The sequence below is a fragment of the Carassius auratus genome, chromosome 22 (genome assembly GCF_003368295.1).
Source record: "Carassius auratus strain Wakin chromosome 22, ASM336829v1, whole genome shotgun sequence".
Lineage (NCBI taxonomy): Eukaryota > Metazoa > Chordata > Actinopteri > Cypriniformes > Cyprinidae > Carassius > Carassius auratus.
In genome coordinates, this window is record NC_039264.1 from 15,652,535 (window position 1) to 15,674,525 (window position 21,991).

At 36.0% G+C, this 21,991-nt stretch overlaps 1 protein-coding gene across 2 annotated transcripts in view; it reads left to right on the top strand.

Annotated features, from left to right (window-relative positions):
- LOC113039818 (metabotropic glutamate receptor 7) overlaps positions 1–21,991 on the top strand; it is a 184,066-nt gene that overhangs the window by 131,656 nt on the left and 30,419 nt on the right. For both annotated transcript variants that reach the window (XM_026197910.1, XM_026197911.1), the window contains exon 8: positions 17,495–18,430. In XM_026197910.1, the coding sequence (XP_026053695.1) occupies positions 17,495–18,430 (936 nt within the window). The remainder of the gene's footprint in view (positions 1–17,494; positions 18,431–21,991) is intronic.

Genomic DNA, 21,991 nt, shown 5'->3' on the forward strand with positions numbered 1-21,991 from the left:
TTCCTTTTATTATTATTACTTTTTTAAAAACATTCATGACATTTGTTTTATAAAAGTTTACCTTTTACCCTTTTTCACACAAAAACTGTGTGTGTTTGTGTATAAATATATATATATTTTTTGCATATATTTTTTGCATAATTTTTTAATTATTACTGTTTTTGTTTTGTTTTATGGTTACACCACATGACATTGATTTTTCATTAAATTTTATAAACATTTAAAACGTCATTCACATTTTACTTTAAAAATAAATAATAATAATTATAATGTAATAATATTCATATTTAATTAATAATAATTTGGTTGTACCACATGACATTTTAAAACTCTAATAAACGTTGTTGTAATTACTTAAAAAAAATTCTGTAAAGATTTCACAGCAAAAAATACACTTGAACTATGAACTGAAGAGAGACCATTGTACAATTATACTAAAAGCCTTTTACTTGCTAAAACAACAGGTACAACAGGTTTTTCAGATCATGTTGATCATGTAGTTGCCTTAAAAATCAGTATATTGAATATGATACAATATGCTTTATAAAAACTAAAGTTTTACTATAGATTATAGATATAGAACTATCAATATCCCTTTATTTTGCTGCTGTTAACACCAAAGATGTTCTTGTCAAAACTTTTTGTTGAATAAAATATCAGTTTGTTAAATTAGCTTTAGCCCTCAGTGTCTAACAACAACTGCAGCCTCCTAGCAAAAAGCAGATGAGCGTCTGTGCATTTAAAATGTTGCCTCCAGCGTTCAAAACCCAAACCAGCATGAGCCGAGAAAGAATGAAAGATGCTAATTCCTGTTTCATAACTGGATCCATTAAGCTTGTACTCATTAAGCAAAAGAACAGAGATTCATGGAGAAACTATCATAAGGCATTTTCATAGTCACACCCCTTCAATCATGCCATGTTGCGCTAATATGCTCTGCATATTTATTCAGTTGCACCCGCGTGTCGAGGGACCTGCTAAAAGAGGGGTCTTCCTCCACGGTAGTTAATTATCGTAGCAAGCACTTGAACGAAGAAGCTCTGGAGCGTATGTGAGGTGTCAGATCAAATGTGCAATGCGAACTGACAAGAAGGCAGTGTTGAGAAAGCACCGTGTGACAAGCCAGAGACAATTACCGCAGCTGACTTTTTTAGCGCACTCATAACAACGCCAACTATCGCCACGCCTCTCATTAGCACAACCAGAGTAATTAGCATTGTCACAACGCTTCCCAAATGAATCTGCTTCCTGTTTATCACTGAGTGTGTTGAGGAAGAGGAGGTGTGCTAAAGAAGAACTGAAGAAACCAACCACAATGAACGATAAAGATGAAAATACATCAAATATCAATTATCCATAGAAACGGGACAATTAATCTCTGGTTACACCACATGACATTTTTAGAGTAAATACACTAAAACGTCTCATTAAAATTGTTTTATATATAAATATATATAAATTTAAAATGTTCGTAAAAATTTCATTACATTTCATTAAAACATACTGTACATTATCAGTGTTTTATTTACTGTGTTTTATACTTTTTATTTATTGTTTGATTGATTGATTGATTTTTGTGTTTTTGAGTGATTGCTCATTACTACTTGGTTACACCGCATGACATCTTTCATCTTTAGACCCATTAAATTAATATAAATTAAAATGCTAAAAAATATGTTTTTCAAAACATCCTTGATGAACCATCTTTAATTATGTTTTATTACTTGATGGTTATACCACATTAAATTTCGAGACATTAAATTAAAATTGATTAAAACGTTTAAACGTTTTTACACATTCATGATGTTTTGTTGAAAAACATCATTTATAACTTTACCATTTAAAATATGTATAAATGTAATAAACAATTTAAATATTTAATAACTTTTTCTTATTATTTGATGGTCACACCACATGGCATTTATAGAGTCATTAAATAAATAAATTAATTAAAAACTATTTTACAATGTATATTGAATAAATAATTATTTATTGCTCAATGATTATTTGCACCTTTATCTGTAAAGTCATCAACTGTGAACTTTGATTACAATTTTCTAAAAAACAAATAAAATAAAATAAAAATTCTATATTTTTTTTATATATATATATATATATAACAAAATAAAATAAGAATAAAAAAATAAATAAGTGTTTCAACACATCCACTATGTATGTATAGACAAGAAGGAAGTTTTGAGAAACTGCGGACAGTTTTGCGTATTCATAATGACACCAAGTATGGCCATGCCTCACATTAGCACAACTGGGCTAACGTAATTAGCTTTGTCACACCGCTTCCCACTCTCAAACGAATCTGCATCACATTTATCGCTGAGTGTGTTGAAGAGGAGGTGAGCTGATGAACAACTGAAGAAACCAACCATACCGAAGGCTAAAGAGTTACATCTCCTCTGATATCCATAGCAACAGGGCTGTTAAATTCATTAGGATTTGCCACACTGCGCTTAATTACGAGCAATAGGAGAGAGTACAGCCCCCGAAGTCCATGAAGGCAGGTCGGAAAATTGCTTTGGGTGGGGAGCAGATATCAAGCTAATTACTCTCGCCCCTTCCACCCCAGATGTGCGAACATTAGCGCAACGCTAACATCGCTAATTCACCACGTGGAATAAATAGATGAGCCCCATTTGTTTCCAGAATCGACGGCTGTCTGAATCGCACAGAGTCAAAGTTGCAAACCTTGACCACAAATGTGCCGCAGTGGACGCGTTTATGCATGCAGTGTATGAGTGGAGGAAAGAGAAAGAAGGCAAGCCAGAGAGCTTTAATTCTTGGTTTCTAAGCAACTAGAGAGACTGCTTGGCACCTTGCGGAAAAAACACTCTGAAACCTCTATTGTGTGCGAGTTACTTCACACAATATCTCAATGGCTGGAGAGGAGACGGTTTGTTTGGAGCTGCAATTGTTGACTTTTTAAAAGATTTTTTGACTGTGAGATTGCACTGGTATTTTAAAGAGGAATGGACTTGGTGATCTACAATACAAATAGCTGTAATTTATACTTCTGTTATGGTTTAATAAACCTTCCTAGTTGATAGTTTCATCCGTAACTGACAGTATGTAACATGGTACAATGATACCTCTGATCATTCAACCCAAATATTCCCACAGAGTTGCAATCAAGCATGTGAGCCACATCTAGAGATTGGAATGCATTAGAAAGCACATACTGTAGCAACACAATGCAAACTACTGTAAACACCTTGAAAAATGCAGTGCATTGTTGTAGCAATTGTTGATGTTGCCTTTGCAATGTGATGGTGAGTATTGCATGGGCAAGTTTTGTTATTCTTTTCCTTCTTATTCACCTGGCCCAAACTTTGCCACATTTATTTATTTTGAATGCCAAATAGGCGCATATTACTAATGTACTCTTTAAATAACAAAACAGTATATATTAAGCCATTGACTTAAGGCCATGTCTTTGTTGGTCAATGATGCAGTCTATTTCAGTTGCCTCAAAATAGCAGTGCCTCAACAATGCACATGAGCACGCCTCGTCAGACCAGCACGCCCATGGGTGCACAAATGGGCGCAAATGCATTTTGCTATTTAAACAATGTGGCGCAGGATGTAAAAATTGGCTGTGTCGGGCTGAAACTAGCAAAAAACACATGCTTTGTGCCGGGTGTATGATAGGGCCCTTAGGGATATTTATCAAATAGTAAATCACCACATTTGTAGAAAATACTTTTTACTATGAACATGTCCTCTCACATGCATTTAGGGTGTAAGGAAAATGTTATTTGTTACTTGATGGTTAAATCAGTCCATTGAAGAAAGGCTGTTTATGGGCAAAAACCACTCTTGTTTTCTTTAGCAAATGTTCAGATTTTGTTAATGTAATGCCAAATCATTCTGTCTTACTGTGTGCACTCGGCATGTGTGGGGAATTGAAGAATATTTAGAGTTCTCTGTCAAGGTTGCATGATTTTTCCCCCCACTTCAGCAGTGAATGCACCCAGTTATTGCATGTCATTCACATATTTATTTAATATTATTATTTACCTGTCTGTTTTGCGGGATGTTCTCTGCCGGGCAAACATTAGGTCTGCCTTTCACCCTCAGGCTAATGTTATTTAAGTTGTCACCCCACCTATGACGCCGGCCTGCCCACCGACATGATTTATTGACAAGTGTGCTTGACACACAATTTAAATGCAGGGAAGGAAAGCAAAGGCCTGGTTGGGCCCGATAAGAGAAGGAGGCTCTGGGAATAATGAGGGTCCTTTTTCACCTCCTCGCTGCATGGCTAAATACACTCCGGACCAGCTTTCCATTCGGCCACGGCACTCCTGGCACAGTGGGACATGAACCGAGATATTCGGCCAAGCATGAAAAGGACGAGAATTTGAGAACAGAACAACAGCCATGGGACAAAACACTGCAGTTCTAAAGGTCACACACAACCTGATACCTCGATGGAAGTGTGTTTAACTGCAGATGTGCTTAACACAGTGTGTTTAGATTGTGCATTTATTATGGTGCTAATGATTTTTGATGTGAAGGTCATTTAGAATGTGTTTGTCAGTGCAGATATACTGTAGTTCAGTAATTAATTTACTCACCTACAAGTCGTTCCAATCCCAAACAACTATTCCTATTGTCATATTATTGTTGTATTATTGTAATCGTAGTTAATCACATTGTTATGCAGAAAAAAAAAAATAATAAAATCAAAAGTAGCATATTGTGCACTTTATTTTTCATTTAAAAGTAGGCCTACTGCTATTTGGAAAAAAAAAGTGTAATAACATTTTGGTTTTCAAACATTTTAACCCTCTGGAGTCGATTAACGTGTATAAGCGTTATGAGTCATTTTCTCCTGATAACCTTGAAAAGAACTTAAATTACACTTGCAGTTTTGATCGTACAGATAAGAGCAATACATCAATCGAATCTGTAAAGGTTTTTTTTTTTTTATACAGACATAATAACAACAAAACTTTGTGCACTTATAAAATAAAGATAACAAACAAGGTGCGCTGTCTGCTGCCTTTGTCTGCGCTGATCTTCATTTACAAACACGTCATTAAAATGAACTGTAACTCCGTGAATACTCAACGAAGAGACATGAGAATCTATAGAAAATAGATCTATAGAAAGCTTGACATGTCTACTTTTAAACTAAACAAGTGCCGCCGAAAACAGATATTCTGTGATAAAGTAATTCATATGAAAACAGCGGGATGTCCGTTTATCACGTCTCCCTTCATTATCTTCTAATGTGACCACGCCCCCGCGCTGAACGCGCTATTCAGATTCTAATGTTTCAAACTGAAGCATGCGGCTTGAATACGCCCACACAACAGAAGACAACGCAGAGAGACTGTTCTTCAGGTTCTTTTTATTTTACTGTTTGCATCGCGATGAGAGCAATAAGACATAATTCACCCCAAAAAGATGTAATTTGGATTTCCTCAGAAAAAAAGAGCGCTTTATTCAGCAGAGATCATAAACATGAGTAAGTCTCTTTATATATATATATATGTATTAGTATATATACTGTATATATACTTGTACTAGTTTTCACATAACGTGTAAACATTTTAATAGTTAGACTTTTTCCAAACTATAATTGCTGGATGTGATGTTTCATCTCGGATGTAATAAGCAATGTACAAAGAACAGACCCTGACCAGAGTAGCAACAGTGGATCAACCAATAGCATACGTTTTGGGCGTGGCTATTTGTATGCCTGACCAATGAAAGATGGGGAAGTGTTTACAAACAGGAAACCAGTTTATAAACAATCATTCTTTACCTCTGTTTGGTGGCACACGCTTCAGATCTGCTGAAATGTGTCTTTGTTAACTCAAATTCTATGGTAGTCAACAAATGCTTAACTAAATTGGTTCAGGGACAAAAACGCTGAGTGTCTGTCCCTGCTAGATTGAAGCCTGGCAGGTTTTTTCCTCATCTTGTACCTTCTAAGTAGTTTACATTTAAAATGTGTGGTGAGACAGCTAATCAGTAAAATCTGGGAACCTCGTGTTGTTTGCGCTTCGAAAAAGCAGAGGCAATCTGTCGCCGAGGGACAAGTAATTGACTTCTGTTGTACCAGTGTCAGGACTGCTGTAGTTAGTTTGAGTTTCTCAATCTCTCAGCTGACAATTTCCCAATGACCCTAAATGGCCTTCCTTCATGACTGCTTGCTAGCCACTAATCCCCAATGTTCGCTGTACTGTGGGCTATGATAGCAGAAGATACTAGATCTGATTCGCCCAGAGGTAGAGATTGCTCTTTAAAGTGAACTGTAGCTCGAAAAATTAAGTGCAGGGATTTGGCTGGTTCACTCGTAACTTTGTTTTGGACCTTTCTTGAACAAGAAAGGAGGCCTAGATTAAAGAACTCAAGCTAGCGGAAAAATTAATTACCAGTTGTCAGAATAAGTTGGAAGCTGAGGTTTAAAAAGTGCTTCAAACTCGGGTTGAGGGTTGTAATGTATTCCTAGTTCTGCTTTGAGTCAGGTTGTTTGACTGGAAAACAGCTTTAATGATAATGCTACATCTTTTGGCAAAAAATAAAAATAAAAGATTAAAAAAAACATCTCCTCTCTGCAAGACTGCTAGCTTGATGGCTCAAAGTTTTTCAGCTGTGAATTTATTTATTGTTGCACTTTCAGATTAGTTTTATTTTTGAACACTACTTTTGAATTTACATTTCAGTTTACTTCCAGAGGGTCTTTACACAACACCATTTTCAACTAAATCCAGAAAACACTTTTGACCATTTATTTACATGACAACAGCATTTTCTTTAGATTGAGAAAATTTGTTTTAATTATTGTTATTCTTTTTTTTTTTTTTTTTTTTTTTTTTTAGTTCAGAAGTTTAGTTATCCATTTTAGCTCTAAGTTAAAGTGTTTGTTCACCCCAAAAAGAATATTCTGTCAGTAATTACTCCATGCTGTTCCAAACCCTTTGATTATCTTCGGAACACAGATTAAGATATTTTAATGAAATCGGAGAGCTTTCTGACCCTGCATGGACAGCAATACAAGTGACATGTCTTATGGCCCAGTTAGGTTATGATACTGTTGTAAATGGGAGTCAAAGCCTGACCTGGAACAGAAGAAATCATTGAATGAAAAGTTATTTTAGTTTAGTTTGTTTCTGTGAAAAGTGGGGACATCCCATAGGCTCAATGGTATTTATACTGTACAAACTGTATATTCTATGGCCCTCATTCTGTATGATTTAAGCGTTTTGAAAAATGGGAACATGGGTTATGTCCTCATAAGTCACCCTCTCCTTGTAATACCTGTGTCATACCCATGTCATTATACAGAGTTGTGTCCTGATATGTCACAAAAACAAGACCACAAACACATACACACACACGCAAACTTAAAGGGTTAGTTCACCCAAAAATGAAAATTAGGCTGTTTCACTCACCCCCGAGTCATCCTAGGTGTGTATGACTTTCTTCTTTCAGATGAACCGTCAGAGTTATATAAAAAAACTGTCTTTGTTCTTTCAAGTTCTATCATTACAGTCAGAGGGTGTTGCAGTGCTTCAGTCCAAAAGAAGTTAAATAAAAAGTGACCATCTATTAAGCAAGATTAAGGTGATAATTATGTTTTAAATATGGATATTTTTCTTTAAAAAAATGCATCGATTCTCTACAGGAGGCCTTTGTTCCCCCACCGGAGCCATGTGAGACACTTTTCTTTTCATAGATGGTCACTTTTTATTTCACTTCTTTTGGACTGAAGCAATGCAACACCCGCTGACTACAATGGTAGCACTTGGACGAGGCCGAAATATTTAATATAACTCCAACTGGATTCATCTGAAAGAAGAAAGACATATACACTTAGGATGCCTCTGGATTAAAAAACACAGTCTAATTTGAACTAACACTATAAGTATTCACAGCCTTTGCTCAACTTTGTGAAGCACCTTTGGCACCAATTACATCCTCAAGTTTGTTTTTTTACGATGCGACAAGCTTTGATCATCCTCATTTGGCAAGTATCTGCCATTCTTCTCCTCATCTCTTCACCTCTCAAGCTCTGCCAGGTTGGATGGGGGCAGATGCACACTTTCAGGTTTCTCCAGAAATATTTGATTGGGTTCAAGCCCAGGCTGTGGCTGGGCCACTAAAGGACATTCACAGAGTTATCTATAAGCCACTCTTGCTGCGTGATTAAGTTCATTGAGCTTTACATCTAATCTGACGAGTCCCTCAGTTCCTGCCACTGAAAAACAGCCCCATGGCATTAGGCTGTTACCAGCACACTTTACTTTTGGGATGGTACTCTGCAGGTGCAACGTGATGCTTAGAACTGAGGTTGGGATCAGTTATAGGCACTGTTTGTGACCAATGTTCAAAGGATCCATCAAACCATGACAGTTATCGAAACTGTATTTTTGAAATCATATGACTTGGCCTGATGATATGCACTTCAAAGCATTGATTCAAAATCGTTTGCTTTGATTAGCTAGCTTCATCACCAGCTTCAGTTTGCATTTCAAAACATATCTGTAGCTTTGTGTTTTAGTTTGCTTTCCATTAATTCTGATTTGTTTCACCATCTGTTTTCATGTAAGTTTTAGTTTATATGAAAACCGTGTCTCGGAGGAGTGTGTGGTATCGTCCTGTAGACGACACGGCTGAGGGAGTAATTCTCAGGTTCTTTTCTCAAATGTGACATCATCTGAGCGAACGCGCTTCAATAATTTAAAGCAGCACTGCTGTCTCTGTTCCATCAGAGAGATATTTGGTGTTCTGGGTAAATAATTGATTCTGCTCCGACTGTTGCTCCTGGCAAGCCGGTCCCATGAGGACGTGGATGTGTGCGTTTCTCCTCTTTGCATGGATTATGCTTTAGCATCTGATATCATGCTAGCTTGATTAATGGAGCTAATGGAAATGAGCAGAGGTTTAAGACTCGTTAAAGTGTGGATATTTGTGCATATTAATTGCACACATGTCCATGTATGTGCCAGAAATCATTGGAAATAAATTTGAATTGCAGTAAAAAAAAAGAATTATTGAATTATAGATTAAATTGTTCGTTTTTATTAAGATTCAGTATGAATTACCCATAAACACCGTAAGCTTACTAGGTTTTGAAATGTAGCAAAAAAGGCAGCATCCTTATAGTCATGTAAGTCATGTAATATTTAATACGTTGCTAAGCTAAATGTGTGACATTCTAAGACCGTCCCAAATTGAACCCTAAACCCTTGTGGTTTTCCTCTGTATCCACACTTTTCATGATGTAATGCTGCTTTGACTGTTGGGTGGAAGTCTGCCCTGGAGCTCGCAGAAGTGTGTATCAAGAATGCATAGCAGCCGCAAAGTGGGCACCCTCGAGCACCCTTCAGAAAGCTCACATGAATAAATGGAACACCATATATGGTCTTGTGGACTTAACTGACACACTGAAAGACTAATATTACATTAGTACAACTCAAATATGGCATTTGGGACAGGGCCTAAAATGTGTAAAAAAAAAAAAATTATACAAATAAAAAAGAAAACATAAGGCATACACAGTTATTGGGTAAACTAGTTTGTAATCACACCTAACTATTGTGTAAACATTTCAACTATTCACTTTTTTGTGTGTGTATGCTTTCATTTTTATTTTTGTTTGTAGTTTAGCTTTGTTGTTTTCAACCTTTTGTTTGTTTTTTGTTTTGTTTTTTTTTGTTAGTTTTTTTGCCTTTTTGTTTTGTGTTTGGTGTGTCTTGTTTTTGCCTTTTTGTTTTGTTTTTCTAATTGTGTCTTTTTTATCATTATTTTTGCCTTTTTTGTCTTTTATCTTTTATTTTAGTTTTTATTGATGTGTTGTTTTTTTGTTGTTGTTGTTTTTTTTTTTGCTATTTGCTTTCCATGCTGGAAGAACATTTCTTAGTCATTTTTGTTTCTCATTTTGTAGATAAAAATGGAGCCATTTCTTAAAATTAATAAAGGAGGGAGGATCACTACATAGTTGCACGAGAGAGTTGGATAGAAAAACGATAACAAGAAAGGAGATAAGATGGTACAAGGAATTTCAAATAAGATTCAGAGACCATGAACAAGAAAAGAAGTCCTCTCATTCTTTCATGTGCCTTTCCACCGCGACCCCCAGATGGGATTCAGTCACTAAATTAACTGTGCTGTCTTTCTGCCTTTGTTTGGGAGGCAGAATGCTGGCCGTGTTCAATCAGCCGGCCTCCAGAGTGCGTCACCTGGATTGATGTGGCTTTTCATTGTGGCATCTCCAGGTGTCAGTCCAGCATTCACAGTGTTGCCACGGAAATAGCGAAATGCTCTGCGGCCCTGAAAGCAAACACGACCCAATAATAGCCAGGTGTAATAGAATGATTCCCTGGCATTAATTGTCTCTAGCTGTCCTCTGAAGAAGCCATCGATACCCAGGTTTTTGGAGATAGCTTTTGTTTTTGGTCAAACTATCCCTGATTTTTTTGCAGGGATTTATTTTGCATTGCATAAACATTTAGATCAGTGGTTCCCAAACCTGGTCCTGGAGGCACTGCACATTTTGTATGTCTCCTTAATCAAACACACAGGTCATCAGCTAGTAGTAGAGACTCAAAGACCTGAAACTGGCATGTCAGAGACAAGAGACATGCAAAATGTGCAGTGTTGGGGTGCCTCTAGGACCAGGGTTGGGAACCACTGATTTAGATCACATTGCTTCCTTAAAGGGCTGGTCCATCCAAAAATATATTACTTTTACATTTTGCAGATATTTTTTATCCAAAGTGACTTACAATTGGTGAATATGGTAGGTAGACAACCAAAATGCCTAGAACCGTGAGGGTTAATTTAAAAACATTGTAGGCTGCAGTAAAATGCATAAAAAAAAATCATTAAAATTACACAATTTCTGTATGTTGTATTGAGGGGTTTTCATTACAACCTACAGGCTAAAGTTTTTTAACTAAAAATCCTGACCTTTCTCTGACTCACACCATAAAAAGAAATAGATAAAAACTTAGAAAATCAAGTTTTGATAAATCAAGATTAATAGGCTAAAACTGCGACATTAAAAATGCCTAAAAAACATAGCATATTGAATTGAATTCCATTATGCTGTGAAAAATAAAACGATTAAACAGGTGGCTTATTGTTGAGTGTTATAGGCAAGGCCTAGTTCTAACACATATTTTGTCACTATAGTCACATTAATGTCACAAATGAAAGGCTTGAAACTTAGATTTAATAAAATTTGCTGGTGTACTGTATTTCAGCAGGTCATATATACTTATTCGTTATCTGGCCCTTTTTAACACATTTATTCACTATATACAGAGCCCATGGTATGCCGAATATTATGTCCATTCATTAAGAAATGTATCACTCTTTATTGTTCCTCTGTATTACGTAAATGTTTTAAAATAATAATTTAACAATTTTTAATACAACAATACAACTTAAAACAATAAAACAGCCCCTGATTCACAGCATTCATTTCCAGACACAGAAATCTGGTAGAGCCCTGCACGGTTCTCAATCCTAAGCCCTATAGCCGACCCTTGGCCGACAGCAGTACCTTCAGCCTTCCGACCGGAGCCTGTCTTTTTTTTCTCCCTCTCTCTCGCTTCCTAATTACACAGCTGCAGTTGATCACGTAAATCACGGAACTGTAAATGGTCTACCATACTTTTTTGTTGTGCACTCACAGTGTCAACTAAGCATTGTGCTTTTGTAAAATATAGAAAACTAAACGGATGTGCTTTTTGCCATCTGTGTCTCCATGAACAGGGACCCATGGAGCTTGGGCTGAAATACTAGGCTCTAAAATCAGGTGCAGTTTAGCTTTGCAGTATCTGAAAGTGATGGTTTACTGTATAGTCACAGTTAGCTACAGAATACATGCAAGATTGAAACCATGAAGGGCTTATAATGACAGAAAGATGTAAGACAGTAAGATGTTAAACTGTCCCGAGACTTCATGTAGGCCTAATCATTTTTACTTTCATTATTGGGCAATTCCAGCATTACTGAATGATATTTGCTGTCAAAACTTGAAATATAAATTCCCACAGAATGTATTAATTACCAATATATTGAACCATATCTTAACATTTTTCTAAATCCCTGAAAATAGAGTCCAGACTTCAGAAAAGTATCTATGAACGTGTTTTAGATTTTATAAATGACAAAAAAAAAATACACCAGTTTTTGGGAGACAACATATTTAAAGACTTTCTGTGATTTACAATGGACAAACCAGAATCAACAATATCTGCAGAATGGAGAAGAGTTGACCATTCCCAAAACATAAAATATAATTTTTTTTGTGTTTTAAAGGAAAAAACTATGTTTAGGATGTGCCATCCCTCTGTTACGGACTGTTCTGAAAACAAAATGTGTGCAAACGCGTATAAAATGCTTTAAAAACTTTATCAAAGAAGTTTTGAGAGGGTATTTAATAGGACTGCCCCCTACTTAAGATATTTCTAGTTACTAGAACTTGTTCATTTAATTCATTATTCAACCAATTGTATGTTTATATTAAATTAACATTTATAATCTATAATGAGCCTTACTATAGCCTATTCACGGTGCTGACTCTCATCTCCACAGTACTGGACGCGCCTTTAGAGAGAAATACGGTCTTCATACAGACATAAGCAGGGAGTATTTGCTTTTGTTTCGAATTGGTTCATTTAAAAGTAGACATTTTAAGATTTCTGTATACTTCTCATGTATGTGAGGTACCCAAATTTGAAGTTATTTTATAATCAGGAAAAAAAAATTAAGTGATCTTGCGGGCGCCTCCATGTCATGCATGCACATTAAAACATTTTCTGCACAAATGCTTGAATATGCATAGTAATAGAGCACATTTATTTTAGTTTAACACTGCAGTATGATATCTGCAATAAAATAAATCTTCACAAGTCTAAATCAGACAGATGCAGTTATAGCCTTCTAAATTGAAGGTTATTAGAGGTTTTAAAATGATCTAACGGGCGTCCAATTCGATGATCATTAGTGTTCATGATCAAGATTAAACAGATGAGGCAGTCATAAACTTGTTTTAATGACTCTCATAAACTTGTTTTAATAAATCACTTATGCATTAAGTAATAAAGACAAAAATCAAATTAAGTAAATATTTTTGTACAAATAATTAGCCTATGAAATACTGATAGCATAAGATAAATATGATTAAGATTACAGTTTAAATTTTGCATATGCATAACAAAGTAAATATTTTTACATGAAATGATACAAAATAAAACTAAACAAGAATAAGAATAAATGATGTAACCCCACATTACATCTCTTGAGCGTTGCACTCCAACAACCAAATCTTGCACTGCATGAATAGCGCAGATAGCGACACAATTAAGCTATGTGAAACACATAAAAGGTTTAAATAAGATAATACTGATGATGAACATTATGACATTTAAAAGAGCTTTGATGATTTGTGACCTGTGCATTTCTGACCCGCACAGCACATGCAGACTTGAGCAATTTCTAAAATGTTATGAAATGGAAAACCTGAAACAGATCACAGCAGTATAGAGAAAATTGTTGACAGGTTTAATTTATTAGCTTCTTGTTTTAGTTAGGCCTAAATAATGGGACGAACTCATACAGTACCTTATGTTTTAATAAAATAAAGAAAATAATTCAGAAAATATGCAACAATTCCTTAGTGAACAGATATCTTTTTCCCACCTAGTTCTCTGTCAAAATAAAGGAATTAAAATATAAATTCAAAATGTATTTATGACAAATATTAAGTAATGTGAGAATACTGACATTTAGCATATACATTTGTGTATAGGCTACCACTTTTAATGTTCTGATGCCAAAGTAAACAACCATTTCTGTAAGGTAATATAACACATTTCATATTATATAAATAGTGCTGTACTCCTGTTAAATGTTTATGGCTCGTTGATTTATCCTGTTTGGATTTGTTCTAAATGAGAATAGACATGACTTTATAAGTACTACATTTTCATCTGTGAATATAAAATATTTTAACTATAGTGTTTTTCTTTTATTTTCTGCCGACTGTAGTCATCAAATGTGACACAACGGAGAGGCAAAGCTGACGGTTATTTGTTAAAATGCATTTTGAAGCATTTACTTGATAACTTGTGGTTAAAGTGCCACTCAGCATTCAAAATCTGCAAAATGCACACTCTGGTTGTCCACCTACTTTACATAAAGTGATTCTTCTTAAAGAGGGAAACAGATACAGAAAGTGCTCGTAATAGCAAGTTTCAGGCATTTGTTCAAATCTTTTTTTTATTATTATTATTTGGAATGATCGTCAAAAGAGTTTTCAGCTATTGCTGGAAAATTGTCAGGTAGTCAGCATCGCTCACTAGTGGATCTCAGATTTCGGGAGGGGATGAAGTTTCATAATAGTGAGTGGAAGCAGGGAAGTGCTGAGCCTATCACTATCTTGAACTTGATGCGAGCTACAACCAGTAGCCAGTGCCAGGAGATAAAATGGGTTCTTTTGTGCTGCTGCATTCTGAATCATTTGTAGAGGTTTGATTGTGCTTGATGGAAGTCCAGACAGAAGATCATTGCAGTATTCTAGTCTAGAACTGACAAGAGGCTGGGCATGAAGTTGTTCAGCATGCTCTGTTAGAAAGGGCCTGATCTTTCTGATGTTGTGAATTGCAAACCTGCAAGATTTAGCAGTCTTTGCAATGTGCTCTTTGAAGGTCACCTGGTCATCAAAAATTACAACAATATTTCTGACCGAAGTTGATGGGGTAATTGTAGAAGAACCAAGCTGGATGGTGAAATCATACAGTAGAGCTGGAATGGCAGGGAAAACAAGAAGCTCCTTGCCAGGTTGAGCTTTAGGTGAAGTTCTTTCATCCATTGCAAGATGTCCGCCAGGCAGCCTGAGATCCGTGCAGCTACCATTGGATCTGGTTTAAAAGGAGAGATAGAGCTGTGTGTCATCAGAATAGCAATTGTAGGAGAAGCCGTGTGCCTGTATGATGGGACACAGTGATGTAGTGTATATAGAGAAAAGGAGGGGTCCAAGAACTGATCCCTGTGGAACCCCAGTGACCAGTTGATGTGCTTTTGATACCCCCGGTCCTCTGTGAAAGACCTACCAGTGAATTAGGATTCAAACCAGTGAAGTGGAATCCCTGTGATGCCCAGGGATGAAAGGGCGGACAGGAGGATCTGACGATTGACAGTGTCAAAAGCAGCAGACAGATCCAGCAGAATAAGAACTGATGATTTAGAATCAGCTTTTGCAATCTGCACGCTTTCCGTGACTGACAGTAAATCAGTCTCAGTTGAATGGCCACTCCTAAAACCTGACTGGCTAGCATCCAGTTTGTTGTTCTGTGAAAGAAGCAATGATACTTGGTTGAAAACAACTTGTTTGAGGGTTTTTGCTATGAATGGAAGGAGAGAGACAGGTCCATAGCTATCTGTACGTGAAGTGTTTAATGTAGGTTTTTTGAGCAGTGGGGTTACCCGAGCATGCTTGAATGCAGTGGGGAAAGTGCCTGTGAGGAGAGATGTGTTGATGATGTGTTTAAGTGCTGGTAAAAGTGTATGAGAGATTGCCTGGAGGAGGTGTGAGGGGATTAGGTCTAGAGGGCATGTTCTAGGATGGCTGGAGAGGAGAAGTTCTGATACTTGTGCCTCAGTGAGGGGACAGAAGAAGAAGATGGGAGTTATAGCAGTGGGTTTGGTTGGTTTGAAGTGCTGTTTGTGTGGGGCTGAGCATTGACTACTGATTGTTCTGGTTTTGTCTGTGAAGAATGTGGCAAAATGATCAGCTGCTATAGAAGTGGTGGGAGGTGGTGGAGGGGGACAGAGGAGAGAATTGAATGTTTTGAAGAGATTATGTTTGTCTGGAGCGCTGTTGATCTTGTAGTAGAAGTATTAAGATTTGGCAGTATGAACTTCAGCAGAGAAAGATGAAAGCAAAGACTGATACATACTCAGGTCAGACTTTGTGAAAGCAAATGTTGATTTACTTCTACACTTAATCCAAGCCTGCAATCATTGTGAAGTTTTAAGAGATTAAAACTTGTTGTTCTTCAGTGCTCTTTTATTATGTGATGTGATTTATTCACGCATTCCAAAAAGTGTCATTTCCCACATTTCTCTCACCACCTTCTTATTGCCTGTTTTCAATGAAATGTGTCCGTCTCCATGGTGATTGTTGCCAAGAAGGGCTAAAAGAAATCATTGGTAATCACGCTGCAATCAGCAATGTTTGAATGAAAGGCATGAAATTCAAAGTGCATATTAACGGAGGTATAAGGGAGTGGACGGAAAGCAATAAGCAGGCTCAAAATAATGAAATTATATTTTCTTCCCTATGATCACACTTAAAAGAATTTAAACCCTTTCATGGGTCCACATAATTAACTTGGTAATGTAAAAAACAGGGGCATGTTGGTTGTGTTGCTCTTAAACTATTTCTTTTAAAATTGCAATATAGATTATTGAATACTTCAAAGCTTTACATGCCTTTGAAATACACAACCAGTCAAATATATTTTAAAAGACTGAGTGACATTGACACACAGTCATGAGAGCCTGCAAAGATCCTCTCTGATGTAATTTCCTGTTTTATTTGTTTGTGTGTGTGTGTGAGAGAGAGAGAGAGAGAGAGAGAGAGGGGAGTTATATGTATGTGTTCTTGTTTTGTGTTCTTTGCTTTTATAGTGCTGTTTTGGTTTGCGTGTTGTATTTTTGTTTTGTTGCTCTGTTGTATTTTTTTGTTTTGCAGTGCTTTGTTTGTTGTTGTGGGTATTTGTTTTATTTTGTTGTCATGTTTTGTTTTGTGTTCTATTTTGTTGTTTATAGTGTGTTTTTTACTTGTTTTGTATTTATTTTGTTGTTGTTGTTGTTGTTTTTTCTTTTGTTTTGGGTTGTTTTTGTTTCGGTTTGATTTAGTTTTTTTGTATTGTTTTGTTGTTAGATGTGTTTTGTGTTGTTTTTGTTATATTTTATTGTTTTGTGTTGATTTGTTTATTGTTTTGTTATTATATGATTGTTGTATATTATACTCTTTTGTGTCATGTTGTTTTTTTGGCTTTTCGTTCTTTGTATTTTATAATGTTGTATTTTTGTTTGTTTGTTTGTGTGTGTGTGTGTGTATTTTGTGTTTTATGTTGTGCTCTTCTAGTTTCTAGTATTTTGTTTTTTGTTCCTTGTGTTTTTTCTCAACGTTGGTTGAATGACATGATATAATGACATTATATTAGCAGTGAAGCAGTTTTGTTAAAATGTTTTTGTTTTTTAAGATTTATTTTCATTCATTTTACTGACATTTATGTTTTCCTTTACCCACAAAAAAAAACAAAACATCAAATTCAATTTAAATTCAGAAATGTCAAAGTTATTATTAGAGTGGTGTATTTGAGCCAGTGCATATAATCAATGAATTTCATTTAGGCATTTTTGTAAAATAATATATAGTAGAGTGAAAAAAAAATGTCATTGTCATTAACCTAAATGCTTATTTGTGTCCATTTCTTTGTAGATCGATGAGATGCAGTGGCCGAACGGTGAGATGGAAATACCCAGCTCGGTCTGCAGTCTGCCCTGTAAGACCGGTGAACGCAAGAAGATGGTGAAAGGCATGCCGTGCTGCTGGCACTGTGAGCCCTGCGACGGCTACCAGTACCAGTATGACGAGACGTCCTGCAAACTCTGCACTTACAATATGCGTCCGAACGGCAACCGGACAGGATGCCAGCCCATCCCGATCGTCAAGTTGGAGTGGCATTCACCCTGGGCTGTCATTCCCGTCTTCTTGGCTATGCTCGGCATCATTGCCACCATCTTTGTTATGGCAACATTCATCCGCTACAACGACACCCCAATCGTACGAGCATCTGGGAGGGAGCTCAGCTATGTTCTGCTGACAGGGATATTCCTGTGTTATATCATCACGTTTGTAATGATCGCCACTCCGGACATTGCCGTTTGCTCCTTCAGGCGAATCTTCCTTGGGTTAGGAATGTGTATTAGCTACGCAGCGCTCCTCACGAAGACCAATCGAATTTACCGCATCTTCGAGGAAGGGAAGAAGTCAGTAAGTCCGCCGAAACTGATCAGCCCGACGTCTCAGTTAGCCATCACGTCCAGCCTCATCTCTGTCCAGCTCTTAGGGGTCCTCATATGGTTCGGAGTGGATCCTCCGAACACCATAATCGATTACGACGAGCAGAAGACCATAAACCCCGACAAGGCCCGAGGGGTTCTCAAGTGTGACATTACGGACCTTCAGATCATTTGCTCTCTAGGATACAGCATCTTGCTGATGGTAACATGTACGGTTTATGCCATCAAGACGCGAGGCGTTCCGGAGAACTTCAACGAAGCCAAACCCATCGGCTTCACCATGTACACCACCTGCATTGTGTGGCTTGCCTTCATTCCCATTTTCTTTGGGACGGCACAATCTGCAGAAAAGGTAATGTTAGTCTTATTACTTTATACAGACAGACATTTTGAAAAATGTTGCAGCTTTTCCATACAATGACAATGAAATGGCTCTGAAATGGTTGCCTCCCAAACTGTAATGTAATAAATTAGTGGTGTTAAGTAGTGTAGCCGTAACATGGCACAGTGATATCATGCAGGCCCTGAAAATAGTTCGGAGATTGGCTGAATCAATTTAAAAAAATGGTAAAAGTCAATTTATTAACTCTGAGGGAGTTGGAGAATGAGCCTATTTACAAAAAAATGTAGAGTGTTCCTTTAAGTACAGCTTACTTGAATGCATTTAGTTTAATAACTTTCTGTGCTTAAACATTGAGATCATTTGTTTAAACTTAGTAAGGTTCACAAACGTATTTAAAACAAGCTAATTTCACTTAATGTCATTAGTAAGATCATCAGTTACGTTTTACAGTGCATTTGTGATAGTTATTTTGAGCAAATTATTTTATTTTAAATGAACATTCCAGTTGATCCAGTTCGCAAATCAGATATGTTGACTAATATTATTTTGTATCTGTAATATTTTATTTATTGATTTTTACTTAACTGTTCGTTGCTGAAGTAGCATTTCCTTTTTTGAGCTTGTTACCTAAATAAATAATTTAATTAAAACACAGTATTTGCTAAACCCAAATTTGACAGAGATGTTGTAGGATCTGTTATCAGACATCAAATAAAATTACACTTTATTTATTTTTGTTTAGTTGCGTTTTGTTTTGTATTGACATTTAGTTTAAAAGTGTTGTTTTTGTTTTGAGTATGTTGTGTTTTTTGTTGTTGTTGTTTGTACATTTGTTTTATTTATTTTTTATCTTCAGTCTTAGTTTTTGTTGCTCGCATGTTTCTGAAGGTTGGCTGACCCAGGTTACAAAGTTAATTTGTTTTTACTTTAATTTAATTTAATTATTATTTTTTACATACAATGAAGCAGTTTAGTTAACATTTTTAATATTTAATATATATTTATACACACACAACTCCCATGCAAGATCTGTCAGCCAGTGGAATCACTTTCTGAGTGGGATTGAATCTTGCAAGTGAAGGAAAAATGAACTCTTTTATTTGTAGGCACTTTTTTCTTCATGAAAACCTGATTTGTGTCTTTTTAGTCTAGGCAATTGAAAGCGTATTGGTCTAAGTATCACCCCTTCTTTCATTTACTTTTGCCCTTTTTTGGGGTGTGAATATTTTACTCTCTATAATTCCCTTCAAGGCAGCTAAGAGTCTAACCCTCCGCATGCATGGTTTTCCACTCAATTTCAAATCCATTTGCAGGCTGATGTTGCCGTAATGGCTCTATTTTGTAATACCTGTTTGCAAGCTGCAGGCAATCTAGACTCCAGCTTTTGTACCTCTAAGATCATCCATTTTTCATCCCTTCCTGAAGAAATGAAAAATTATATTTCATCACAGCGAGAGGGTTGCCATCTCAAGGAACGGAAGGGCAAATAGGTATTAATAGCACGGTTAAGGATCAGAATCAATGTCCCACAACAATCTTTTAAAAGACATTTCATTAGCATAAGGACATCTGCTCATTATCTGCATACGAGACGAATGGCTCAGCTTTTTTCTGCTCAGTGCCGGTACTGAAAAGCAATTATCTAAATAATAGAGCAAGCTGATTTGAGCATGTACCAATGCCAGATACCATGATGGGTTCTGACACCAAAACATTTATATTTATTAGGAACTTTTAATTACGTTTCTAAGAACACAGTGGATGTTGTTTTATGCCATGGTAAAAATGCTATGGAGCACAACAGTCAGCTTTTGGAAGTCCCATCCATTCGATCCAGGGAAACTTTTTAGCAGTTACGTTCAAGCCTTTAAATACAGAAGTGCCTTCAGCTACCACTGCTAGTGTGCTTCTGTAGGAGCCCCAAGTCATTGTGATAAAAAAAATAAAAAAAAAACACATTTTGTGTAATTGATAAGTTCCCAATGAGGAACCATATTGCCTACAATCCCTAAAATTCACCAATCAGCAGTGTTATTTTAGTAGCATTAATATAGAGTTATGTTTAATAATATTATATAAACAATAAATATTTTTTTTTTCCAGTTTCAGAAATTGTGTGTGCATTTATCATCTTTATTATTTTGAAATATTTCCATTCAGTTTCTTATTTCCGCTTCAGTAATTTCAGTACTTTAAGGCCTTCTCCAAACTGAGACGGCGTTTATAGTCAAGGAAATTGAGCTTTTTGAAAACGCTTTTCAAAGTGGATCAATCTGAAAATGCCGTTTTAGTGTTGTAGTTAGGACTGTGAAAACGGAGGCTTTTGAAAACGAGGACGCATTTTATGTCATGTGACGCGTATTATACCAATAGATATCGTGTTTATAATGGTTTTGTGCATCTTATGTGCTATGCACATACACTATTGCTACAGATGTGTAACTTTGAACACTCTTCATATCACAGTCCTGCAAATGTGAAAGCAAATATTCCTCACAATTTCTATTTGCGGTAAAGAAATGGGGGCAGTTGTGGTTTTAGATCAGACGTACAATCTGTGTGTGCGACCGTGAAGTGTCAGTAAATGTTGGGTTTTCGTAAATAAAATAATCGTGCCAGAAGAAATGCATAAAAACGTCTCATTTCTGTTCTGTGTGTACCATCTGCAATGAGCTTTTTTTAGGCTTTGTGCATGCGCAGAAGCAAATTTAATGTTTTCTGATGTTCCAATGTGGATGAGACAAAGTTTGCAAAATGCTTGTAAATGCTAGTGTGGACGGAGATCATTTTAAATTTACATTGTTGCATCCGGATTAATGTAGACGCAGCCTAACTTAGACCTATTCAGTAAAGCAACTTTTCTAGTTTACATCATGCTCATTTTTTTTCAAGTTTTTTCAAGTTTTTCTTCTAATATTTCTTTTTCGTTATGCTTCATCTTCATTTCTGTTAATGAAAACCATTTTAAATAGTTTTCAGTTTAACAATGACAGCAATTAAATCAAATAAGTCAAGTTATCAAGGAAATTGTAAAACTAATTCACTGTAAATTCATAATAACATTCAGTATAAATAATATTTTATTTATTATTTTATACTCAAAATTAAAAGGATCATATGACAATGCAAAAAAATTACATTATTATGTTTATTTGGTTTATTATGGTTTAAGGTTACCATACCATACATTAGTGTTGGTCATTGTTTTAAAAAGCTAGGTGTGATTGGATTGGCCAGCTATCCAATGCATTGTGATTGGCTGAGTACCTCATGTGTGTGACAGAAATATTACGCCCCTTAACATATTTGGAAACACTCAACATCTCTGCAACATGGCGGCCGCGGCAACAGTTAAAACTTGCATCTTCTTTCTTTTAATAAACGTTTGGGCGATGTTTTTCAAGTCTTCCAACACAGTTATGTAGATATGTATATGTAGATAGGTAGTTATATTATGTTTTAACATTTATTTTAGAATAGTACCCTTTATTATGACTTTTAAAGTTGTAACTTTATTTGTAATGCTTTTTTGAGTTAAATAGTTTGTAAAATGTAAACGTTTTAAAAGTC